This window comes from Phallusia mammillata, chromosome 2 (assembly GCF_965637545.1).
Source record: "Phallusia mammillata chromosome 2, kaPhaMamm4.hap1.1, whole genome shotgun sequence".
Classification (NCBI taxonomy): Eukaryota; Metazoa; Chordata; class Ascidiacea; order Phlebobranchia; family Ascidiidae; genus Phallusia; species Phallusia mammillata.
This window is the reverse complement of record NC_137253.1, coordinates 1,966,777-1,993,489: the sequence shown is the minus strand read 5'-3', so window position 1 is coordinate 1,993,489 and position 26,713 is coordinate 1,966,777. Positions and strand designations below refer to the sequence as shown.

Sequence of the window (26,713 nt, the reverse complement as noted above, 5' to 3'; positions counted from 1 at the left end):
TTGTTCTATGATATCTCTACGTTGCGGAAACAGTATTTTAAGACGTTTACCGTCAAACGTAGTTGGATCAGGAGCAAATAGGCACGCTTCTATTTGAACTAAACAGAGGACCATTAGAGCAAATAGCAACCATAAGTTGTTTAAGTCTCAACATTTACAGCTTGATTGTGCAAGGTTTTACACATTATTGGTGATGCTGCAGCGCGTTTGGCCAATGGGCCTTATATATAAATAATTTCCGACTTGATTGTTTAAGCGCAGTGTTTCTCAAGCCTCAATCCGGGAAACACATAATTCAGTTCCCGTCCAACGAAATTCAATAATTAAACCCGTTGATGGTTTTTCTTGGGTAAAAAAGAATTGCAAGAAAAACTGAATTTGTGCAACTCACACTCAACCACGACACTGTGGTCGCCTTAACTTCCGACAACTTTTTTAATTTATTTCGGACTTCTGCTTCACCAGGTCGACTTTTACTCGCTGGATGTCGCCACAGCGCAAGCCAACACAAGTCTACAGGTGAGTCACGTGACAAAATGAGATAATCTTAACCAAATACATCTGCAAGGCACTACTATTACTAAATACATAACTAACCGGTTAAAGGAGCAAAGAAAACAGTCAAAGTCAATTAATAATCAAACATTTTTTTAAGAGCAAACTACAATTCGCAAAAAAATCAGAGGCAGTATTTGTGTAAAACACGTTTCACTACAATTCGTTTTAAGATTTCTGGCGATGACCCAAAGTATGCAATTGACTGGAATTTATAAATGAAAAAATCTTGTAAGGTTTAATGTTGGATTCAATTGGGCAATAAAACGAAAATTCCGATTAAGCAGATTGATCTAAATCCCGTGTGTTGGAAAAACAAGAACTCTGCAAAGTTCACATTTGCTCAGGAATTCCTCAAAGAAACCAACTCCAACATCGGACATTTGACGTCGAACCTTATAACGGCTCTTCGAGCGATATCAGGAAGTTTCTCAGCAGACCCTGTAGGACCCACAATGCACCAGGAACCTCCCCGAAACCATGGCAACCATGACGCGTTTGGCGCGGTGATCCTCGATTTTTCGGATCGTCTTGTCGACGTCGAAAGTAAGAAATGTTAAAACCTGGGTTCGAATCCCGCCCTAGGTGGGCAATATTCCAGTGTTTGTTTTAGGTTTTTGTACCTTGATAAAGTAGGCTTTAATTGACTTTGAACTATTCAGTGAATTAAAATCAGTTGCACAAGGTTCTCATGTCATAAATTCTTCAAACTATTTTACTAAATGTAATTTCTTCATGACTTGTCTCAAATTTACAATCAGATAAATAAAAGAACGTAATAACCAAGTATTGCTCATCCAGCAGTTTTATTGTAAACAATCGACGTTTTGGCGTCCTATACTTCAAAAGAAGGTAATATTGGAACAAATGAACGCACAACTCAACGTGTTTTGTTGTTTGAACAGTGTTGGTTTTATCTATGAACGCATCCATGCACTTAACCTCACAAGACGGAGGAAATGAATTGGACAAAATCGTTGAATTATCACAAAACATAACAGACCTCTGGACGTTAGTCGACCAACTTCAAACCAATGGGCGGGAAAAAGAGGTAGATTAAAAACTTACATTTTAGGATTTGCTTAAAATTGAGAACCAATTTCTCTGGTTTAAAACCTAATAACAGGAAGCCAGATAAGAAAATCACAGGCATATATTAGAGGTGGCATACAGGGATTCTTTCAACCCACAACAGTAGTCTATACCGGGCTGATGTGCAAAAGCTTCACAAATGATCTCACAATGATTAGTTTTTTCTGGCTCTATGAGATAAGTGTTAATCGTTTCGATACTCACGCGACAATTTTCACCGATGGTTTAAAACCCACGCTCGTAAATACACTGGTGTGGCTACAGCATGTACATCTAACATTGCCCACAGTGGTCCTCAGTGTAATGCGATAAACAAGAACTAAAATATGTAACCTCCTTATCAAAATTTTATTCCACTTTCAGACATTGATCCACACAGCCCTACAAAAGGTTGATGACGTGCGTGATGACGTAGCAAGCCAGGGTGCTAATATTTTCAACGTGTTAAGTGACATAAAGTATTTTAACACTACGATCCAAGAGTTGAGCGACACACAAGGTGTACAGGTATGATCTGAAGTTTTACATCCATTGATTTCTTGGAAACGAGTTTCCATACGTCTAAGAATATAAGTTTTTAAGTGGCAAAATTTTTACAGCACTACGTTTTGGGCAATCTGCTCCAACAGCAGGAACAACACACGAGCGACCTCCAACGGTGGAGACGACAGATGGATGAGATTGGGGTGGAAAGTTCCCATGCACTATCTACTGCCACAAATGCCACAAACAAGTGCAACAAACTTGACACAAGGTTTCAACAAAGTGCATCCTCTCCAACAGAATGCTTGTCATTTTAACATGAAGCATTATAACTTCCAGAAATAGTAAAACCAAAAACCCTCTTTCTAACAAAATTACTTTCATTTTAACACAAAGCATTTTTATTCCAAGTACTGTAATACCAAACACCAGTAAGATGATATCTAACAGAATGGCCAACAGTGGTCTGCACATCCTTTCCCCCCTTACAATGCAAACCAATTCGGTTCATCAGAATTCCAATTAACCAAGCTGTTTGTCTCGATTATCCAGGTTGTCAGTAACCAGGGTCAACCTTGTTTCGAAAATAAAGCATTGTGCTAGTTTTCTCTTAGAAAGACAGCTTTCATTTTTTAAGCTAAAAAGGTATCGCCAAGACACAAAGCAATCTAATTGCACTCGAAACTATTGACTCACTTGGCTGTGAGGTTAAATCTTATATTAGCCTCCATTCTTTTTTCTCTGCATGTTTTAAAGACCATGCTCTAACTAAGCAAATTGAAAGTCATACCCGAACCGAACTCAACCCATTGCAAGTAGTCAAAAACTAATAAGAAAATCTTAAAAGAACAATTGCATAGATCCAATGCGATTTGCTAAAAACTCCTGGAAACCCCTGGAACTGAAGCATTTTTTTCAAAAGTCACAACATTTAAATGAACTTGCAACAACAACTCATACAAGTCATAGGTGCTGAGAAGTATATCATCATCTACCAAACGTTTTTTCAACTCCACTTTATATTCTGCACAGGATTGACCGCGAGTTATCAGGCCTGCAAAGTCAGATTGCTGAAAACCGAAACAACCTTGGAGCAAGTTTGGCTGAAAATTTCACTGCAATAAGAAATGGATTGGAAGAAGCTAAGAATATGGCTAGAAGCTTAGGCGAAGGTCGGTTGGTATAAAGTATTTACTCAAATATAAACCACCATCGATTTTAAGACGCCCGTTTAAGATGCTAAAAAATACGTTTAAGTAATATGTACATGCAATAGAACATTGACCTCAATCTATTATTCCAATGTGATATCTATACAATGTGTAAGGGTCCACAAGTGCCAAAATTCGCAACAGTTTGTTACTAAAATGGCTAAAGAAACTAACAATTTCAACCAGTGGTTCTTAAACAGGCATTTGCTATTATTCGGTAATGCTGTTAAAAAAATTAAGCACTTATCAGAAAATACAACTGCAAGGCAAAATTAATGTCTCGAAACGAACAGCATAAGCAATTGGGTCAAATGTTTTCAGAATATTAAGTAAGTTTAACCACAACTGGCATAGATAAATAAAATAAATTTGTTTAATATTTGGTTTCAGAAATGAGGCAAAGGTTTGAAGAAAAAGAACATCCTAGCATCAGTGAAATACAGCTTGAACATATTGACAATCAAATCAATGACTTCTACAGGAGACAGCAAGATATGGAAACGCAAGTGTTAATACTCTAACATCAGAGAATAAAACTTTATTAGCGTAAATTTGAAGAAATCTGTGCCCTTTGTTGATCAAACAAGGTCCTTGATGTTAGGTATAAACTTGTTCTGTGATAACTGGATAGCAAAAGGGCTGCGTTGATGATTCCAGTAATGAATTCCAAAAAACAGTAAATTTTTTATAAATACAGACAAATAGTTTTAAACGTCAAAAATAGAAAAATCACTGCTCCAAAACAAAACCAATACATTACAATTTGTCTGAAGGCCGGGTACGATTGGACTAAGGGAACAAACTTTCTATTGAGTGTCATTTTGCAATTGATAAAATATAGTAATGTGTTTGTTTTTGCTTTTACACAACAAAAGTCACCAGAATGGCCCAGTTAGCGCAACTGCCTTCAGTTCATAATGTTGTTGGGTTTTGATCCTGTCTTAGTAACTTGTATTCCTTTGGGCTAGAAACTTAAGGGGCATTGTACAAACCCAGTGAAATGAGATGGGTTAAACAAAATTCACTTCCACAATTCACTAAGTCAAAAAATCAAATAAACAATAATTCAAGCACTAAAAACCGGCAGCTTTTTGGCGAACTGATTGTAATCATAACACATTTAAGCATTGCCCGCACACTGAGGATAAAAAATAAAACAAACCAACAATAAAAAAACACCTTCTGTTATATTGATTTTAGTTGATAATTAATACTATATATATATAATGTGTATTATGCTTCACTAAGTCTGGTGTGCAACAAATATTTGTGTAACCGACATTATTTTTTAACCTTGTTCAGGTCGCTCCGGGAATCAGACATCCGATTTTTATCAATGGAAGATCAAATCACAGAAATCAATGAGCTAATTCCTCTGCTGTCAAACGACACACGACAACGAGTGCAGCAAGTTGTTAAATTCTTGGGATCAGAAATAGAAGAGGTAGACTGGAAAACCTTAATTTTAAAAAAACACATCAACAAAGTCTTGATGCACAGTGCCCGAATTACTGTTTAGAACACAAAGTGATTTTGGCCCAGGGTTGCAATATCAAAACAAAAGCATCCAGCAAACACATGACAACAGTATGCACTGTCTGCAGCTTATGATAATTTGGCTCAATGCTTTTATAGGCTACAACAAAACTCAGGAAGCTGAATATGGACTCCAAACAGTAGTAAAAAGAAGTTAAATTACCCATGTTTCCCATCACTATTTGATAAAAAGTTTTGTAAATGAAACCCTGCGTTAGTGTCTATTGGGACCAGTAATTTCCTAGTTAAACTTTTTTCAATTAAAAACACAATAACTATAGATGACTTGTGTACCATCAATTTCAAACATTTCAATTTTAACGTTTTAACCGGTTATGTAATCAGTGGTAAATATATGTATCTTGAAGTCCCAATTTTTCACACAAACACTTTTAATCACTTCAACCAAAAGCAAAACTGACATAAAAGTTGAACCATAACATGATACAGAAATTAGTTCATCTACAAATCTTTTACAAGGCTATAAATGACATCAAGAGCAAAACTTATTCCTATACGTTTTTGACAGGTTGAGAAACGAAGCTTGCTCCACCTCTCTGACCTTCAAAACACATTGTCGACCTTGACTGCCACACTCATGTCGGAAGACCAAAAGATGGCAAACTTGCTTAACAGCATAAACGCCACCGTGTGGGTTAATTCAGAAGATCTTGCTGGTTTGACGAGGACCACAAATAATTTGCTATCACAAGATCAGAACACACAGCTTGCATTGATGCGACATTCGACAGAGCTTAAAGGCTTCACCAGAACTTTTAGGGTGGGTTTTGCCATGGTTACCACATTCACAACATAAAACCGTTGCCATGATGGCAACACTTTTTACATTCATTGCTATGATTGCAACCACTTTACGCTGTTGCCATGGTCACAGCATTTTTAAAAACTTGACATGGTCAAAGCATATAAATGCTATCAAAGATACCACAGGCAAATACAAACAGAGCATGCCCTTACTAAAGAGCAACCTTCAGCTATACAACTAGAACTGAGCTTCTAAGCTAATTACTGAAACTAACTTGAACGCAATATCTCTTTAACTGACAAAAGTGTAACATAAGATGTAGAGAATACAAAATAAGTATTTCACGTCAATTTGAATGAGATGTTATTTTTTAGACCATAGAGGACCTTATTCGAACAGTCACAGAAACTGTTACTTTGAACAGCAACCAGATCACCATAATAACTGGCGACCTACAAACTAGTTCGGATCGCCAAACAACAACCATGGATTTGGTTACAGACATGCTGAGCAACCATTCAATTGAAATAGAACATCTTACTAACCAGGTCAGGCAATGGATATGAATCAAAAATATTGTGAACATCCTTATAAAAAAATATATCTCTATCTTTGATCAACAGTTCGTTAAAAAATCAACAGTCCCAAAACATGTTTCACATTACAACAGACACACCCCTTTTTAACAGATAGAAAATACCTTGATGCACAATAGCACACACTTTATAGTTTATCAATCTTTTTTCTGTTTTTTCTTCTAATATTTGCACTGTAAGAGTGAAATACACAAAGCAACAGCAAACAGGAATGAAATACTTTAACATTTTGCAGTTTCCAATATTAAATAATATTTGTACTTACAGTTGTAGTGTAAACCCTGGTGGTCACTTTAGTGACATTTTTCTTTACAGATTTCCGCACTTGCACAAGACATCCACAACCGAGCATCAGTACATGTCGTGATTCCAAACAAAAATCCAGCAGTTTCGAGGTTTTCCACTGTAAAACCCACAACAGGTTAGGATAAAACGATTGTTTTTATGTAATATTCATTGGGTATTGTTTACAGCGATTGTTTGTTTTGAAAATGTTGTAACCATAAGAATGAATATTATCAAGCCAATAAATAATGTACTTGACACACAGTGAACATTCTAACACAATAGGTGCATATCTGGCATATTTTACACACACCTGGCTGTGGCGTGCAACAGGTGAATAAATATGTTCAATAAATAGACTTTACACTGTAGGTTTAATTAAAATCCTAATTCCAATCTTAACCAACACAACAGTAAGCTTTCATATATGTCCATCAAATATAACACTTGGCATGTTAGAAATTCTATGGACCAGGCCAGAATAACCAATAAAGCCCTTTTACAGAAAACTTTGCAGTTGCGAGATTTAAAGCGTTTGTTTTTCATAGTTAAACCCCAGGAGTTCAAACAAAAAGCAAAGTATAAAACCCGCTGCTTCAACAAGCATAACCAAAAAAATTGTTAATTGTTTTCCAGCTCCACCTACAACAGTAAGCTCAACTACAACAACGACATTACCATTGCCCACCACTCCACTTGGCCCAGTACCAGAACCGACAGGGTTATCTGTTATCTCATCCACTGCAACAGAACTTACAATGTCATGGCTTCCAGTGGAGGATCCGTCTGTTGATGAGTATCGGGTCATCGTCCAAAACATCCATGGTGCTCATGCATCTTCAGAGGTTAACATCTACTGCTAAAATGAAAACAATTCTTTATAAATGATATATAAATGTTTTTCATGTGCTGTGTACCATATTTTCTTATCTAAGTGTAGGTCTTTTACATATTGTCCATTATATTTTAACATGACTTTTTTTCTTTTGAAAGATCATACATTAAAATGCAAAAATTGTAAGTAACATTAAGAGTAATGCTTTAAGCAAAATTGCACCATTTTTTTACAATACTAACTTTCTTTGTCGCTACTATTTTGTTGGTGAAATTTTATATCACCAGCAGGCTAAAAAAACCTGGGTGTCTTAAACACTTCTATTTTTATACAGTTTAACATAAATATAGCAAGGAAAACTTGCAATAGCAGTGAAAAACACTGGTTCAAACACACTATTAAACCACATAATACTGCAAACAAATTCAAACAGGTTGTAACAAGTTCTCCACCTGCAACCATCGGCAACTTGGATCCAGGAAGCAGATATCTCATCACACTTTATTCATCCAGGAACGGGGAGTTGAGCAAACCACTGAACGGACTCGGCGAAACCTGTAAGCAAATGTGGACATTTTTCTTGTAACATACAAATCACTGAAAAACAACATTAACATAAATTACAGCTAATTGACAGTCATAATGCAAATTATTTACATTTGTCATTACAACTTCAAATTAAAATTAAAATAGACTAAAACTTATCACAGCCCAAACCATGACAAACCAGACAAAAACAGAACCAGGAAAATAACTTACAGGTTCATACAACTTTTAGTACACAATTACTCATTATGATGTCACTTTTCAGGGTATTTATTTCTATATCATACAACAAAAATAATAGAATGCAGTCTAATCAATTATGTAATATACATATTTACCATGTTGTGGGTATAACTTTACCTCTTAGTATTCCGACCAAGTCCAAGACCTGCTGTTCCAACAACAACAACAACCCTACCTGCTCTTCCAACACCAGGGAGTTCCACTCCCGATTCCAATGCAATTTCTGTTTCCAATGATTATTCAAATCAAGTCAACATTGCTGATATGGCAGGTACAAATTAATAAGTGACATGTTTAACAGGTAAAATAATTCCAAACTGAACTTTTACCCACCTCGACAACAAAATCTACGCTGATGCTATTCTTGCTGCATTCTGTTAGATTTTTACTGTGACTTCGAAACAAGTGGTTTATGCAACTTTTTGGACGACACAAGCGATGATTTTGATTGGATGAGAAATAATGGGACAACCCCCTCTTCTGATACTGGACCAAGCAGAGATCATACTTTGGGAAGTGACAATGGTAATCAATAAACTTTTCTAAACAAAAGAGACATTGACATTTCTGCTTTTTTATAACAACCATGGAAATAAAAAGACATAATTCACTGTGGTGGGTAGTTTTAAGTTTTAAACTGTTATTTTGTCATGATTAATTTATCAAAAATCAAAATTTCCTGTTATTTAGAACACATTTGCAGCTTACCTGGTAAAAATAATTTTTATAGTTGATTTCCAATGTATAATATTTCCCCAACAGGCCACTACATGTTCATTGAGGCATCAAGACCAAGGCAGCCTGGTGACAAAGCAAGATTGGTTTCCCCTTTGATGGAACCAACCACTGGTAAAACGTTTACAGAAAACTTATCGTTTAAATCAACAACTTTCTGAAAAAAAGATGGCTTCATGATTGTTTTTAGTCAATTTTAAACAAATGGCCAGCACTGGATAATATAACAAATGATTAAATTTTGTAAAATTTTATGTCAACATTCTCATTGGACATTGATAAAAAAAATAAAGAAGATTTGGTCTGCATTTTACAGGACAATGCCTTGAGTTTTACTATCACATGTTTGGAGTGGGAACAGGTGAACTTCAAGTGCACATGCAACATGCAGGAGCTCGAACACGAACACAAGTTTGGGCTGATATTGGTAACCATGGAGACCAATGGAAACGAGCCAAAACAACAATCTCATCAGATCTCCCTTTCCAGGTTTACAAAGCAGAAATATTAAGTTCTAAACAAACTTTGCTCAAAAATAGCCTACTTTTAAATTCACCTCCTGTACAATCTACTTAAACTAATTAAGAAATAAAACAATGGGCTTATGAACACTAATTTCTAGAATATTATCATTTATGCACTCATTGTTTTTGACAGATTGTCTTTGAGGGCATCAGAGGAACTGATTACCATAGTGACATAGCATTTGATGATGTCATAATCAAACCAGGGGCTTGCCCTAAACCGATGCTTCAGTGTGGTTTTGAGGATGACACTTTGTGCGGTTTTACTCAGGTTTGTGTTTCACTTACTCAATCAAAAAGTAAAAAAGACTGGTATACAATTATATACATATATTATTAATTTATCCTAGTAAATTAGAATCGTAGCTGTGTTTGATATTAAGATTTGTGGCTTTCCATTGTTTCTAATACTGTGCATCTGACAGTGTTTGAAAACAACATTTGCCCAGTAATGCTCAATCCAGAAATATATGAAAACTTGATATTAACAAATTTAAGTCCACCATGGACAAACTGTTAAAAAAAGCACACCAGTTGTACCAGTTAGATCATTGTTTAAATTAACATTGCTATTCTTCTATAAGCTTTATGTGTATCATGAAATGTTGTTCTGAAAATCTTGACTTATTGCATGTTTCTAGTTGGGCCCTCCATCTTTGCTAAAAACAATCTGTTCCAATCTAAAATACTTTGAAGTTTGCTTTTATACATTCTCTGGGTTAAACTAAGGGTAGATTCCACCTTTATTAAAGCAGTTACTGTGTTTCTATTTCTGGTGTAAAAACAAACCAGGTTTAGGTAAACCTGCAACAAAGTTGTATGCAATGTTAATGGAAAAAGACAGTTGGTCAACTGTGTCCAAATTTTTTAACAAAAGCAGCTGCTGTGTAAAAGTATGTATTTAGGATTCTAGTGACGACTTTGATTGGACTCAAAACACTGGAGCAACTTCATCAGCGGACACAGGACCAATAACTGACCACACGCTGGGTGGTGCAGGTGGACACTACATCTATTTAGAAGCATCAAACCCAAGGTTATAACTTGCATCACAATAATAACAAATTTCTACAGTTATATTTTATATTTGTGTGCTGAAAAGCTCACAAAGTGTAAACTATTTGCCAAAATTGTATTATCATATTTATTTTAGTTCCAGAGATATTGGGATTGCAGACTATTTTAATGCTGGCTAGTTTGTGGTAATAAACAAGATGTCACATTTTAATCTAGCAGCCTATAGCTGTGGGCTGCGGCTATCAGTCACCTCTGATACACCTTCCATTATAAAACTTATTAGATCTTTCTTTTAAGGCATCAACAAAGCAGATTTCATTCAAAACACACACGTAACCTAAAATAGCTGAAAGCAGTAAAGACATTTAAGAGACTTTTAAATCTGCAAAACAGACTTGACCACAGTCAAACAACTTAAAATAGAACACAAACTCAATAAGTTAATAAAACGTACATTGGGGTAAAGATTCGTGTTTCAAGGCCTAAAAATGAATTACTTTTCTGATTGTAGGTATCCAGGTGATATTACAAGAATATCTTCACCAACCCTGAACCCCACAAATGCTCAATGTCTTCAGTTTTACTACCACATGCATGTAAGTAAACCTTTAAGTCACATTTAAGAAACAACAGTGGCATTGTGGCACCAGAAATACTGTTTGTTTTTCTACTTCCTTCCTAGTCTGCAACTAAAAACACAACTTGCTAAAAAACGCGGGATAAAAAACATGGCAATCCAGACCAGTAGAGAAAAAACTTTGTTTGAGCAACGTGGTAAACCGGGCACATTTTAAACCAATGTAACACAATTACTTTGCACTAAAAATTTATTTAGCGGCGAAACTATGTATAGCATATTGTTTAAAAACACTTGGAAAAACTTTTCAGGGAGTTGACATTGGGTCGCTGAAAGTTTATTTGAGACAAACTTCTCAACCGAACGATCTCGGAATTGCAATTTGGAGCAAACACGGTTCGCAAGGTAAGAAACAAACTGGTTTTACGTTGAGCTATATGACATAAACACTAAAGAAGATCTTCATGCCTTTAAAAGTGACAACTTGCTTTAATAAGATGAGATATGTGCGTAACTTTTACGACTCACTCAAGCGACAGAACAAGCTTTAATGTTTCCTTAATAATTACCACCATTCCTTTTTTGATCCAAGGAAACGACTGGATCCTGGGGAGGACTTCGATTCTTTCGACAGAGGCTTTCCAGATTGTGTTCGAGGGATCACGTGGTGACGATTACCATGGCGACATAGCGCTCGATGACGTAGTAATCACGGATGGATTTTGTGATCAACCTGGTAAGAGTGGGATTTATTCATTTGCTTTCCATTATGGCATGCTATTAGGTTTATTTTAGCAAGAGTTATGTTGGTAAAGATTAGTTGGAATTCAGGCTTTGTGATTGTTGTAGTGCAGTTGGGTTGTGTTAGTTGGCAGTTGGGAACTATAAATTTGCTTGAGTTAAATAATATGCAACCTGGTTATACCAACATTATACTGAGAGTATACAATAGCTGCTGTACAGAAGTTTATTTCTTATTACAGTTTGTCCTGTTGGTCGAAAGTTTGGTGATTTATGTTACAAAGTTGAGGAGACTGGGAGGACTTACCAAGATGCAAGCGCTGTTTGTAAATCAAATGGTGGATTACTGGCTGCCGTGAAGACACAAGAACAACAAAACTTTTTAGTCGTAAGAGTTTATTTTTCCCCGTATGCTTCTCATTCTCACATGACAATAAGTTCTATTGCACATTACACTAATGAAGTCTATGTTGCCAAATTGTAATCAATGTAGAAACTGTTAAAACAGTATTAAATAAATGTAATATTTATGACCTCACAAAGATACCAGAAAATAAAAATAGTTTTAATGCAAAATGCCAAGGTTTTACAAAAACAAAAAATGCATACATAACTTTATGTAATAGCTTGTTTAATCATGCTAATATTAACACATGTCATACAACATTCTGATTTGTAGGATATGGTGAGTGGATATGGCAATGAATGGACACTTTTCTGGATTGGTTTGGATGACAAAGTGACGGAAGGAAGATTTGTTTACAGGTAAAAAAAAAACTCTTAAAATAACACAACAAATGATTCTCAAATATTTTTGGCGAAGTCTAATGTGAATTTTGAAATTGTTACACTGTGGTAGTTAGATTTGAGTGTCAAACAAAAGCCACTTTTCAGACAAGTATATTTATTGGGTTCTATTTTGGTCTAAAACCCTAAATCCTGGTATTTATTACTAAACATATGCCATATCAGGTATAACAGTCATTACAAGAAAATACAGTCATTACAAAGAAACTATGCTACCAGTAATATTTGTGTTTCTGTAGTGACGATATGCCACTGGCAATGAGTGACCGCTCTTTTGGCGCCTGGGCTGCCGGGGAACCAAATGATGCTCTGGGTGATGAAGACTGTGTAAATATGGAATACCAGTCGAAGCAGCGGCGCTGGAACGACGTCCCTTGCAATCGTGAAAACTGGTTTATCTGTCAGTATCCAGTCTCAATGTGATTCACTGCTCATTACTGGGCATTCCCCTTTGTTGTAACCTCATTCTTCAACCTTGTGTTTTTTTGCTTCGTTTTAAAGCTGCTGCATATTTGCCTTGTTGAAGTGTGTCGCTCACCCTGTTTCAAGTATGCTCACATTGATTCAACTGCTTGGAAAGATGTTGAATGCAAGAAAAAGATAAATGACACTTTACTTGTGCATGGTTTGCTTTGATTTTATAACACCAAGATAATGTGCCCTTTTTTGATCAAGCATCTATACTGAAAAGTCATTTATTATCACTGACATGTACACCAACTATCGTTTATTGACATTGGCATTACAATACAACTTTTTTCAAAAATCCCTTGGACACTTCTGCAACAAACTGTTTCTTGGAACATTCAGGAGTTATCTACAAAACAAAACTTTGTTTTACTGCCACTGTTTCGGTTCTGATATATCCTTGTATAAGCTATTGCTGTCGTAATGGCATAATATTAAGTTTATAGAGCTCTTTTGGCAATTGTTTTTTATTTCGACGTCCTATACAGGTTGCCTTCATCACGGTAAATAACACTTGCATACAATTGCCAGAAGAGCTCTATAAACTAAATACTTGTGCTTGTCGATAAAAACACAAACTAGCACAGATCTGCGGAGTGTTAATAAAAAAACACTGAGATATATTTTCAATTGACATTTGCACAAGTAATCACACATCTATTTTGTCATAACAAACCACAAATGAACTTTTGTTTAAAAATAAGGAACAGTTTTTCAAATGATACAGAAGTATAAATCTCAACATTTTTAATTTACATTTTGCCACCAAAGAATTGATAATATAAAAAGGATGTGCTTGATTGATATGTGATGTAAAATTCATCAAGAGTGGTAAACACCTAATGTTAAATATGCCTGGGTTTACTTAAAAGATATTACTTTATTTTTTAGAAACGTTGTTATTTCCAAATAGCAAAGGACCAATCAAAACACAGTACTTACAGGGTGATTTTCTTACAGGCACTCTTCAAGATTACAGATACTTTGGGGCTGAGTTACCCCAGGGTAGTGACCAAAAGCAAAAAAATGAGGCAAGGAAAAACGAACATCTTGCATAGACAAAAAAACTTTATAATATAAAGGATTGAAGCAAATAAAATGCGTACAAAACAGTGCATTATGGTAAAAAAGCACAGTAAGTAATGCATAGCCAGTTTTTACTTACAGCCTCAGAAATGTATATGTTTTAATGCAAAATTGTTTAAATCTTGTACAAATTTATTTAAAATAAAGAAATTTGTATGTACATAATTGGTCATCAGTATCAAAAAACTGCCGAAATGCGAGTGATAAAGTGATACAGAAAAAATAAAGGTTCTGTTTATTATCCCTTAACATTTTTGCACCAGTAACTGTTCATGATGCAGTGCAACAGTTGCATTTGCAGTCCTGGTGTTGAAACTGAATTAAAACCATTTAAGGACCTTAACTTTCAGTGCCAGTATTATTAAATCATTTTTTTCAGCAAGACTTTGCAATCTTCTATCCAGATCAAGCTGTTCCATCTAAACAGAAAGGAAAATGAAACTAAATGGAGTTGTCCTTGTAACCATGCTTAAAAATGCTACTGAAATGATATGGGACCCCAACCGATTCGTGTGTTTCAATTGTATGTACTTTATACAATTGCCAGAGAAGCTCTATAAACTTAATATCATGCCTGGCAGCAATAGCTTATATATTGCGTGTTTATATTGAAGTAACATTTTAACCTGTTCCACTGCCTATTTATAGTTTTTATCATGCCATTGTCTTCCAGCCTTCATGCACAATACGCTCTGATTTCTCTTTTTTATAAGTATCAGCTGGCACAAATCACTATTACGCACAAAATGTTGGCATGCAAAGTCATTACCACATCAAATCAACAAGTAAATTTGGCAAGCTTCACTTAAAAGGTTGCCAACTTCTGTAATCTCCCATACTGGAATAGTATCAACATTGAGCTGTGCAATACTGCACTGGTGGTGAAAAAGTGAACATAGAATAAGCCGAGCCCGAACCCTAATCCGAACCAAACCGAGCCCAAACCCTAGTAGCCGGTACCAAGCATCGCTGTTTGTAAAGCAGCTGCTTAAACTTATCTGGGCATTAAAGTTATGTATTCATGCCCTGCTAACATCTGAAACAAGTGTTCAAAAAGTTATCCACCAACCAAATAAGACATTTTTGTGAATTAGATGCTGGAAAAACACACACTTCTGGGGCCTGTACAACTTAATGCACAACTGGTGTTGTACCCCAACCCTAAGAGCCCTAACCATCAGCATTTTGGTAAGCGGTGGGTGAATCCCCTATATGGCTGAGCAGGCTAAGCGAGCTAATTGGGCTAAGCGGGCTTGCAGTTTTAGGTGGTAACGCAAAATCAATGCCAGTTGGACCTTTGCTGTTGTTTCGCTGCCAGTATGAATAGCATCTCAAAATCTCAAATCATTTTAAAAGCAAAGAATAAATTTGTTTTACAAAAAAAATGTTGAATGCTAGACACAGTTTTTGACATCGTAAACATCACAAAAGCTTTATTAAACAATTTTACGGGTATCAACAGTGGAAAGCTACCCTAGTTTTACAGCCGAGCGTAAAATAAGTTATGCAGGTACCAACAACTTTGCAATAGGCCTACTTATCATTCCATTTTAAAAAGTAGTTAGGCATAAAGTAAATAATTTGTGAACCAGCAAAATATTTACTGTGGACCAGCTTGTTGGGAACCACTGTTGTAAGGGACCTTGCAAAGCTACAAAACTAGAGTGAAATTAGGAATGTTTGTGGCATCAAAATGTACCGAGCATACTCGGCTGAGCACCAAGCATTAACATGAGATAGTCAGTGTTCAACGTAACAGAACAGTTGCAGTTTTGGTCAATATCTACCAAATACCTTGACACTATACTGAACAAGTATTAATGGGTCATAAGAAAAACAAGTAATTATGGGTAAATCCAACTGAATGTTATGTAACATTTCAAAAGGAACACTCAATATTAAAACAGAAGTGTATCATGTAATATTGTGGGTGGATCGATAGGTCAAACAAAGTCAAAAACTACGGGAACACATTTCAGACACCTTTTTGTCATGTGCAAAATTGTTGAAAGTGTGGGTTTTGCTGTTGTGGCCAAAAGCTGCTAATACATTGCTTTGGACAGAACGGAAAAAAATCAAGACATGGGCTGTAATCCTCATAGTCTTGATAAAAATTTGAGCAATACAATAAGAAAATATTACATAAACTAACACACCTTTGTTTTTGATAATCCCTTAGTCAAATCTGACAAACCAGCTGTTGTCATTCCGCATCCTCTTACATAAAGTTTTTTCACTTTACTCAAAACTTTGGAAATTTTGTTGATTCCCTCATCACCGATATTATTCTCCGACAAGTCCAACAAATACATCTAAAAAGTAATTCAACCAGCATGTTTGTTTTTTTGTTTGCTAAAACCAAACTGCTCAATGTTTTTCAAGAGAGAAAAAAGATCTTTGTTCAACATCAACTGGTTAACCAAAATATTAACAAGAAACATGGTCTGCGATTTCAAACATTATTAAGTAGATAATAAAATAATTAGGCATATCACATCAATTAGGATATTACCCAAATTTTTGACCTGGGCTATAGCCTTGTATTTTAAACATAAATGCTATCAGTAAAAATAGTCTTTTGCTAAACAACCAACCAGGCACCAATGTATGTCCAATTTATGCTGAATTTGCAAACATCATTATAGCCGAAGACCCTTATTAAGTTGCACAAATCAGCAGATTTCGAAACTTCACTTCAAATTTAAAGAACTTCTCAGTAGTAATTAATACTGCATGGTACCCCATGATATTGCATGTTAGCACATGATTCCACATTTACAACAAGGTAGGCAGTTTTAATAAATATGCTTTTGTGCAAAAATTATCATTTTACACTTTTAAAAGCGCTGATGGTTAGAGCTTTTCTGGTTGGGTATAGGGTTTGTAATTGAAACACCACTAGAATCTGGTCTAATTTGCCCTTGTTGGGACTTTTATTCTCACATTTCACACACCATGTGACCATGCGGTACCATGTGGTATCATGCAGTTTTTGGTACCACACACTTTTCCTACTCATGTTTTGCTTACAACCCCAAAAAGCCATTTTAATTAAATTAGTGTATTTTCAAAAAATATAAGCTTACTGGTGCTGGTAATTTCGATAAACCATCGCATAATGCACTGGTACCAATGGAAGTAATGTCACAATTACGCAGGTCGAGACATTCCATAAGAGGTAGACATTTTGCAATTTCCTGAGCACCATTATCACCAAACTTGTTTCTTGACAAATCCAAGAATGGAATCTAAACACAGCACAAATCCATAATTAAAAAGGTTAAAAAAATAAATCTTTAGTAAAAGTGACATACCTTATTTGGAGAGTTTAGGATGTTTTGAGTGATGCCTGACATTCCTTTACATGTGATTCCACAATTGTCCATATCAAGCTTTTTCATTTTGTGGATTGACTTGGTAATTGCACAAGCTCCAATGTCACCCACTTCATTGCCACTGATATCCAATCTGACCTAAATGAAAATACGTATGTTACACAAAAAATGTAAAGTTAACAGCTATGCAACATGGAAATGTTTTTGAAGCAAACCAATTACAGTGTGCTGTGAAAATGAATATTAAAAGATAGGAGGATTACCACTTATTGTACTAGTATATAGATATATTCCCTATACCTATTTTAGGGCAAAAACTAATTGGCTGTCTCATCTGTAATATTGTTCAAGAGACAACCATAAGCAAGTTTGGTGTTGTAAAAGGAAACACAGAAATCAATATCCTGCTTCAAAATGAAAGTTATATGAAGCACAAACTATCCAGATCCCATGCAGTTCTATTAATGTTTAAAGAAATGCATTTTTATACAATTGATTTCATGAAAAATTAAAATGTGTCCCCCTCAGAAGGGGGGGGGGGGAACCAAAATTAGTGATGTACTAAACCAGTGTAAAAAGCCTTGCTTTACAATAGACAGCTCAAACTTGAATATGGTTACCATGGACTGTGTAGTTTCCATATCAAGATGTTCACCCAACTTAACAGCACCAACTGATGTCATGCCAATGCCTCTCAAATGGAGATTAGCTAATTTGCCCACCCCACTGCTTAGTATGCTCACACCTTCATCTCCAAAAGGTATGTAGTTAAACCACAGATCTTGAACCTGATAAAACACATAAGAATATGTTAAACACTTAATGCTTATTTGAAGTTAGTGTAAGGATTACGAAAGTTGTAATAGAAGATAACAAATGAAAAAACCTGATGTGAAGAAGCAATTTTACTAAGACCTTCTTTGACACTCTTTGCCAATTTCGACAAATTCTGCCAAAAAATAGAAATGAGTTATTAAACAAATGATATTTAAAACAGAAATAAATGTACAACAAAACAAATGTCTCTTTGTTCACACATTTTTGATGCTCTCCGCCGATCCAGAAAAAATGCCGATTTTGCAAACCTCCACATGAGGTAAAATGCTTCCAACAAACTGCAGTTGTTCATCAGGGCAGTGATACAAGAGAAAGTCCTTGATCTAAACCAGTTTTGTTAATGACGAAATGAAAATCTACGTATCTAATTTAGCCAGAATAAACTTGAATCTACTTGGAAGTTTTTAACTCGATTTTTCTACATACATTATACATTTACTCAACTATGCTAAACTGTTTGGAAAGCTTTGTTGGTCAAAACAATCAATTTATTTTTGGCCAGGCAGTGTAATATGTCATAACAATGTTGGTAGCTTAACTGATGTATGCTTTTTACCTAATACAGACTTTAAACATCACAATGCCCCTGGATATGTTAAAACAGAATAATCTGTGGGATTCATGCTGTGTTTTCATAATGTTATATTTTGTTACTTTTAGGTGGGTGTGCCATAAACACCTCTGTAGCTCTTTGTGTACCAAAAGACAATTTTTCACACAAATTGGTTAAAAATCATGTTTACATGCCGCACGTTTGAGCTGCCAACAACTGTCAGTTGTAAAGTTAATGACAGTAAAGGTATTAATGCTGATATCCTCTAGTATTTATTTTGATAATATCTAGTTATCATACTAACTTTAATGTTGTGTTCTTGGACAAATTTTCCAAAATTCTGCAAAGCATTTCCAACAAATGAGAGATTAACATTTTTCAAACTCAGAGTGATATTGTTCAGTTTGTAAAGTGAAGCCATGTTTGTGATATCAGATGAAAATACAGAACCCTCTATGTCAGCAACAGTTGGTAGAAGTTTGGTCACAGGTAAGCTAATATCATCACTGCCAAGTTCATTCAAACATGCAAAAAGATAAAACCAATTTTGCAAGTCATGTTCTTTATCACTTTCCATCACACTCTCTGACAATTTCTTTGCTTTGGATTCAGCAATAAAACTAAGAAAGTTTTTCTTCTTTTCTATTTGAACAGCAAGTACTGCAGGAGAAAGTTGCCTTGCTTTTTTAAACACACTATCTTTGCAAATGCCGAAACAAAACTTTACAACATTTTCTAAATCTCCAGACTTAAAAGCATTTTCAAGGAAAGATTTGAACTCATTTAGAGGCATAAACAGAACAAGTCTAAGGGCAACCAGCAACTCTTGCCAGGAGCGATGAACAAAGTAGCTAACTTTGTCTTGTTGCAAAATACGAATTGCAAGATTAGCATCTGAATCTACAGTTGTATTTACAAATGATTCCCATGTTCGCAAGGGAATGTTAAACTTCTTTAATTCTTCCTCAAAAAACATTGTTATGTCATTAGTAAAACCATAATTTGCCAGCTCACAAAGCTTCTTGACCACATCCATACCATCAGGAAAACCACAATGCTTTGAACGAATGTATCTGTTCAACATTGCAATGTAAACACCTGTGAGTGTGATAGTAGCTGAGGTTCCTCCCCCTCCCAACAGAAAGTTTAAAGACATAAGCATGTTAACAGGTATTACACAGCATTCAAGCAAAAGTGGGTTGTCTTGAAGAATTTTCCAAACTCTGTCAAACTGTTCACCACATACACACCTAGCAAGTTTTTGCTGTTCACTTGGTGCTAAACCCAAAATTTCTACAACAAATTTTGGTCTATATTCTGGAGTTGCATCGATGAAATTTGTAACCCTTGATGTTACCAGCTTGTAAGCATTCTTAAGAAGTTTGCCATCTAGAATGTTAAATAATATTGCCATTGGTTTTGTCTTTGCAAATGGTAGAACATTTGGATGTCCCTTGTTCAACCTTTTAGCTTTAGCCTCATCTAGACCATCAATGATTACAACTGTGTTGGGATCTTGCAAAATGAAATTAATCAGCTCTTTTTTCTCTGCTTCCTGTAGTGAAAGATTTCCCTCTGCAATCAGTGATGAGAAAAGCAGTTCAAACAAATCTGTTTCTCTCTCAAGGTCAATGGTGCCAACTGTGATGTAAAATACGAGTGAAGCATTGGGAAGTATTTTCTTGTCCAAAATTTTTTGCACAATTACTTTTGTCAATGTGCTCTTTCCCACTCCAACTACACCAACGATGCCAAGTGACTTTTCATCTTTTTTAACGTCTCCTGCTTCAATCTTTGCTTTTTCAAACATGTTTTCAACTGTGATATCATTTTTTAGTTCATTTCCTTCATCGATTACACTGGCTGTGTTTTCCCGTTGATTTTCAGGATCATTGTCTTTCTGTCCAGTATATTTTACAAGCACAAGATCAACTGGTTCCACTGCTCTTCCATATTCTCTGCCACATTTTTCATCTACTACTGTCTTCAGATGCTGGTGTAGTTTTTTCGCTGTGGTGGAAACTGTGGAAACAAACACAAGGGAGTGTTTAGGGAACTGGGTTATTCGCTGTCAAACTTTGATAGGATTAACTATAGATAACTAAGTTTGAAAAATAATTAAAAAGTTTGAAGCATTTTTTTCCAAGCATCAGGCAGAAAATATAACATGGCCAACACTCTATGTGACTCAATACACAAATACAAATCTATTAATCACTCCCAATGCCATTTATGTGTTGTATCAGTTGGACTGGAGTACGAATACTCACAATAAAGTCTAAGTGGAAAAAAGTGGAAGATAAAATGGTAATGATACAAACAAACATGTGACCCCTTTAGCAAGATGACCTGTAAATAAATGGCAATGCACAAACACAGGGGGGTGGGCCGAGCTGAGTACTCAGTACAGCTCATCACTTTTTTAATGCTCGGTGCTTGGCCGAGCAGTTGCACAAACTGACCGGGGCCTTTACATTTGCATATTTCATGTCATGTTAACTTGCGAAACTAGTGTTTGAAATGTTATCCAAGAACAAAGTTTTGGAGATGATGGTATTTAATTCAATTAGGATATTCCCCTCAAGCCAAGTATAAGTAGCACAATTGTAACTACCCTGTGGCAAATCGGATATCAAACCTTTGGGGTTGGGAATCTTGTTTATAAAGTCGAAAAGAGTCAAACAGTGCAACGTTTCTTTGGAAACTGTTCTAACCAGTGGGGTATCCAGAAATTGCAAAATGAAAAGACTTAACATTTAAGTATAGGTAGGTTACTAATTGAGTGTACATGAAAAACAGAGCCTATAACAATGATCAACTATTTGCAAAAAACTATTATAAGTTTGACATCATAAACAATTTAACATGAAAGGGTTGAAATTCTAAACAGAAATCTTGCATACATAGCACATTGGTATTTTTAGGAAATTTCCTGAACGTTACATCACAATTGACTGGTAGATGTAATAAGGAGAAAGGCACCTGGCATTCAGATAATGACTTCCTGTTATTAGCCAAAGTAAACAGAGCAATTTTGACAAACTAATTAATAATTTGGGTTGAATATTAACCATCATGTGTACCAAAGCCAACATTAAAATGAAACTAAAACAAAGAAAAACATTATTAAGAAATTTCTTCTCAATTATACTTGGCTTATTGTTGCACAAATAACCAGTCACCAATATGTCGCAAAAAAAACGTTTGAGAGTTAAAAATAAGAAACAATGGTTAAATAAATAACTTAAAAGAGGCCATAGTTAAAACAACGATAATCATACAAATTTTATACAAATCGGCAAATCAATTTAAAATGTCATCATGAAAAAAACTTGTAACAAGCACTAATGCTTGTGACATTTAATAGTAATTCAGTTATGAATAAATATAGTGCTACCAACCTATATTATTGACTTCGTTTTCTTCAAGAGAATCTACTGAACTTTCAGAATCTGAATCTTCAGTTTCTGTTTCGCGTTGTTTGCTGTCTGGGGAATCATGCTCAGTAGATCTGAAAAAAATGATGGCAATTAATCATTTTTTGGGAAGTTCACAGCCTGTTTTCTTATGAATGCTTTTCCACAAATGAATAGCAACAAACACTACATACAAAATGTCTAGTCTGTTTGTAGTTAACATTTTATAAAAAACAATATGCAAGTATTAGCAGCACAATATTACACAAAAAAGAAAAAATGTCACACTTATGTGAAAATATTTAACATTAAACCTGTTTTCTGCACTTGAACTTGCAGCTTCTGAAGGTGAAGGAAATGTTTCAGGAATGTTAAGATTTAGTTCTTTAAGTTTCCGTTTGGTTTGCCGGACAGTGTCTAAATACAAAAGGTTGTGTGTCAGACCTAAATTATTCTAACAGAAAAATAATTCACAATTTTGCCTAAAACTAGAAGGGTGGCTTAGCATAAATTGCTATGAAACATACCATATGGCCTATTTTTAAAAAAGAAAAATTTTGTATGGTTATTTTATTATGAGTCCGATAACAGCCAACGTTTTTATCTCTTTGTTTGTTTCTACAAGCCGAAACTCATGGGTCCCCACACATACACAGTTGTAAATAATGCATTTTATTAAAATTAATAATTCACCCATTTTAGGGGGCTAGTATGGTAACTGATGGGGTCCCACAACCAAACTGATAAAATCTACAACACAATGGCCCAAACTACAGACCTATACAATTTCAGCCCAATTAGACAATTTTAAAATTTTCACACCTCAATTTTAAAATTTTCACCACGATGTGCTTGAAAACTGCTCATTCTTCTGACATTATGTGGCTCTTAAAACCCACTCAGCAACATACAAAAACGTTTTACATTTGGGGGGATAGCGGGGTAAGTACTGGGTTTATCAAGATAAATGAAGCAGCTGGCACAACAACATAACTATATCTACCATCTGTAATAGTTTCATCCAAATCCATTAAAGATTTGATGCCAAAAGTGCATGGACAAACTTCGGCAGAAAAAAGAAAAAAAAATCAGGGAAAGGGACCTATAACAAACATACAATTCATCTGCTTCCCTCCTTTTTACCAAAGTGACACACATACCTTTAGTTTTGCAAAATAAAGTTTTAAAAGTAACCTTTTAGTTCCCCGGTCAACAATGTTTTAAAATAAAGTAGTGTTATCAAATAATTTTTACTTAGTTTGTTTGCTTTCATCCATATCATCATCATGCGATATTGTCTTTCTGCAAAGTTTCCCTTGTAATCACTCTCAATTTCTGTCAACTGTGCATTTTCAAGTTGAAACTTTTGTCGAATAATTGTGTCCTTCCAAATTTTTTCGTCAGAATAAAATCGACAAAATCCATAAACCAACCAAGACATTCGGCGGTCTATGAAACATAAAAAAAAACATAACATTTTAAGCTATTAATTGTTTTGGACTGACTCATTTTCATAATTTAATCTATTTTCTTATGTTTTTATTTTCACAAATAGCTAAGAGTGCATGGAAATTTTTGACAACATAGTAACACTTTTTATCACAAATATATACTTTTTCTGAACGATTTTCTGGCTTTGTTTGCATTTAGAAGTTGATCAACTTTCTCATTTCGTTTGTGGGAATAAACTTCATCTCGTACAAGTTTAAATATGTCTGGGTCATTCAAATCCACTCCTGTACATTAATGACAGTTTTATTACCAATAAAAAAATGTTTAGTTTTAACCTGTTGACACTAGAAAGGTGGCTTTCCTCTATATTAATATTTTATATTGTCTTTATCCTATTTGATGATTTTGTAATAATAATCTTTACAAACTCATTTGACTAGCAATCAAAAAAATCCATATATACAGGCCTATTTTTTCGTACATTTACATCATAACAAACTCAACACAAGCAATGTAAAAGTCCTCACCTTTCCAGAACTTAAACATGTCCAAATCATTGTTTTTCAAAAGTTTGTCGACATCGGAGTCAGCAAAGCCAAGTTTGCGTAGAAATTGTGGTCTTAATTCAATACTTATCTTTTTCCATGCTTTGTGAAAAGCATGTCTGGAAGATTTTTCAGTTGAATCCTGGCTGCTTCCACTGAATAACACAGAATTGTAAATAGTTTATTATACCACATTAATGCCTGGCCCATTGAAGGCACCACACCAAATCAGCCGGTCACTAAGCATTTACCACCACAAGGCAAGGCAAGGGCTAGAAAAAAATATAAGTGTGCCAAGATCGCTGGTCTGCATAGACGCTTCAGGGCTGATCCCAGTTATGAATTTATGTTCATCTTAGTTTGTGATACTTCATCTTAATCCTATGAATAATTAGAAGACAAACTTGTCCACCAAAAAAAAGCAGACTCCATAGTCCTTTCAAAATTCTGACTTAAGTTTGTGGTTGAACTACATTTACCAAAAATAGGCAAATTACTTCACAACAGGATCATAAAAGTTGCATTTTTGTTATTTTTAATTTGGGTGCAATTTTTATTCTTACTTTTAATTCACAAATTTACCTTGAGCAAGCCATGAAAAAAACTTTTATTGAAGTTCAGGTTGACAAGTTTTAAACAGATCACTTAAACAATCCCTGTAAAATGGAAACATGGCTTTTAATACACATTTTATGTTGTATGTAAATTTTGTGTAAATTAGACAATGAAACGTTGTGGCCTTTTTTTAATGACCTAGCCTCATGATCTCCAAATCAGTTGGGATTAAATTTGCTCAAAGTGACGAGTTACAAATATGTCATAAGTTGGTCAGGTCAGACATACAAAATATCCAAGTAAACGTGACAAGCAGACCTTTAGTTTCCAATCAGTGCACAAAATGCACAGTTAAAATAAATTCATATACAGATATACAGATACTGTACTACTGTCAAGGTTGGCCTATTTATATTGCATCATTGTTTGAATCTTTGTGTTTTGAGCCTAATGCATCTTATTAGTCGTTAGGTCTGCTCATATGATGGAAGTTTGTTAAATTGCTAAAGCAGTTACAATGTAGCTTTTCTTGTCAGTGGTCATTCTCAGTTAATTTCTAGGCTTTCAATTGACAGATTCGTTCTGCCCACTTTATACTGAAACTGTATATTTGACTGACTGTGGCATTGTATTCATTTGAGCTTAATAAAAACCAAGCGGAAAACCTTGTACATCTTGCTCATCGGCTTTCTCTTTTCATTATTTCATTTTAATTAACTTTAACATAGCCTATTGTTGTGCTTACGTACAACTTATTGGCACTCTTAAGCCATTCTATAGATTACCCACAAAATAAGAAACAGTCTTGCACTGTAATGTTCACGAATAACATAAACGGAACTACTTTAAAGAACTAAATAAAATCAAGTTCCTTTTTCAAACCGATTTCATTGGATACAATTAGGGGAAATCCCCCAATAGTGAACGTACTTTTTACCAGTGATGTCATGTGGTGTATCGAATCGGCTCACTTTGGTTCGGCTGAAACCGAATATTCGGCAGTTTTGCCGAATAAATTCGGCTGAATTAATATAAGGTAGTTTGAATGATTTTACGCTTTAAATGCATGTTCGTAAAAGATTCGGTTTTGGCCGAACCGCAACAAATTATTCTGCCGAAACCGAATCTTTGCAAAAATGGCCGATTCGGTCGATTAAATTTGGCAAACCGAATATTTGGTACATCTCTACTTTTTACACCACTTCATGATTCAATTTGGTGCCGTCTAAAACTACAAGCCCGTTTGGCAAGCGCTAAGTCCAATCTCAGCCAGCGCTAAGCTCACAAAAAAAAACTTAGTCCATTCTGAGCCGGCGTCAAGTCAGCGAAAAAACTACGTCAACCCCAGTAAGCCTATATCAGCCTAAATAATAGGAATGTTTCAATTACAAACCCCCACCCCTACCCAAACTACAATGAAGGGGGCTGGCATTAACTTAGCTAAGATGCAGTTTCAAACGGTGGGCCAAGCGGACTTAAATTTAAAACATATTCAAATTGCAAGGCAAATAGATATTTGACATTTTTGTTGCAAGTGCAAAATTCATTTAAAACAACTTCAAATACATGATTCAAAACTTCCGTTACTAGCGAAACAAATGCTCTGTTTCTAAACCCGACTTTCACAAATTTAAGCTTAATTTTACAAACCAATAAGCCGATCTTTACAATGGCGTTGGTTCTTTTGATTATCAGCGAAAAAAATATGTTTCCAGATGGGCTTATTTAAATAGAATATAAAGTGATTGTTCCTGCCGGCCCTATGCCTCGAAGTCGGTCAGTGACCTTAAAATTTGGCTAGGTATCGCCTCTACAGCATTTAAACCAGAAACTTTCGAGTCTATGTTAAAAAGTGTTTAGTCCGAAAGTATCTAGTTAGTCTAAAGCACTGCGAAATTTCTAGTTTGTTGCAGTACC

At 35.2% G+C, this 26,713-nt stretch overlaps 2 protein-coding genes and 1 long non-coding RNA gene across 3 annotated transcripts in view; 1 reads left to right on the top strand and 2 right to left on the bottom strand.

Annotated features, from left to right (window-relative positions):
- The window catches only part of LOC145213741 (uncharacterized), a 35,147-nt gene extending 26,231 nt beyond the window's left edge, over positions 1 to 8,916 (bottom strand). Inside the window, exons 1-6 of the long non-coding RNA XR_013856884.1 lie at positions 8,857 to 8,916; positions 8,482 to 8,690; positions 8,266 to 8,407; positions 7,812 to 7,914; positions 7,203 to 7,383; positions 6,505 to 6,642 (exon numbers count right to left, since the gene is read on the bottom strand). This is a non-coding gene — a long non-coding RNA (uncharacterized LOC145213741). The remainder of the gene's footprint in view (positions 1 to 6,504; positions 6,643 to 7,202; positions 7,384 to 7,811; positions 7,915 to 8,265; positions 8,408 to 8,481; positions 8,691 to 8,856) is intronic.
- LOC145213736 (uncharacterized) overlaps positions 1 to 13,317 on the top strand; it is a 37,659-nt gene extending 24,342 nt beyond the window's left edge. The window contains exons 32-56 of the mRNA XM_080082124.1: positions 466 to 519; positions 903 to 1,101; positions 1,461 to 1,606; positions 2,011 to 2,154; positions 2,247 to 2,401; positions 3,163 to 3,302; positions 3,732 to 3,843; positions 4,644 to 4,785; positions 5,407 to 5,658; positions 6,018 to 6,191; positions 6,555 to 6,660; positions 7,161 to 7,369; positions 7,793 to 7,916; positions 8,273 to 8,419; positions 8,530 to 8,673; positions 8,911 to 8,997; positions 9,200 to 9,372; positions 9,541 to 9,678; positions 10,313 to 10,443; positions 10,936 to 11,020; positions 11,313 to 11,406; positions 11,594 to 11,737; positions 11,985 to 12,130; positions 12,422 to 12,507; positions 12,789 to 13,317. Coding sequence (XP_079938250.1) covers positions 466 to 519; positions 903 to 1,101; positions 1,461 to 1,606; positions 2,011 to 2,154; positions 2,247 to 2,401; positions 3,163 to 3,302; positions 3,732 to 3,843; positions 4,644 to 4,785; positions 5,407 to 5,658; positions 6,018 to 6,191; positions 6,555 to 6,660; positions 7,161 to 7,369; positions 7,793 to 7,916; positions 8,273 to 8,419; positions 8,530 to 8,673; positions 8,911 to 8,997; positions 9,200 to 9,372; positions 9,541 to 9,678; positions 10,313 to 10,443; positions 10,936 to 11,020; positions 11,313 to 11,406; positions 11,594 to 11,737; positions 11,985 to 12,130; positions 12,422 to 12,507; positions 12,789 to 12,972 — 3,516 coding nt within the window. The 3' untranslated portion in view covers positions 12,973 to 13,317. The remainder of the gene's footprint in view (positions 1 to 465; positions 520 to 902; positions 1,102 to 1,460; positions 1,607 to 2,010; positions 2,155 to 2,246; positions 2,402 to 3,162; positions 3,303 to 3,731; positions 3,844 to 4,643; positions 4,786 to 5,406; positions 5,659 to 6,017; positions 6,192 to 6,554; positions 6,661 to 7,160; positions 7,370 to 7,792; positions 7,917 to 8,272; positions 8,420 to 8,529; positions 8,674 to 8,910; positions 8,998 to 9,199; positions 9,373 to 9,540; positions 9,679 to 10,312; positions 10,444 to 10,935; positions 11,021 to 11,312; positions 11,407 to 11,593; positions 11,738 to 11,984; positions 12,131 to 12,421; positions 12,508 to 12,788) is intronic.
- A 290-nt stretch (positions 13,318 to 13,607) lies between these two features.
- Positions 13,608 to 24,886, bottom strand: LOC145213738 (NACHT, LRR and PYD domains-containing protein 3-like). Its single transcript, XM_080082126.1, has 14 exons — positions 24,824 to 24,886; positions 24,224 to 24,396; positions 23,858 to 23,980; positions 23,499 to 23,693; positions 22,559 to 22,661; positions 22,230 to 22,339; positions 19,133 to 20,850; positions 18,476 to 18,598; positions 18,325 to 18,387; positions 18,059 to 18,226; positions 17,418 to 17,576; positions 17,190 to 17,351; positions 16,260 to 16,415; positions 13,608 to 14,522 (listed from the first exon to the last, which is right to left on the bottom strand). The coding sequence occupies exons 1-14, from the start codon at positions 24,835 to 24,837 to the stop codon at positions 14,424 to 14,426; spliced, it is 3,366 nt and encodes a 1,121-aa protein (XP_079938252.1). The 5' UTR covers positions 24,838 to 24,886; the 3' UTR covers positions 13,608 to 14,423.
- Positions 24,887 to 26,713: the final 1,827 nt, after the last annotated feature.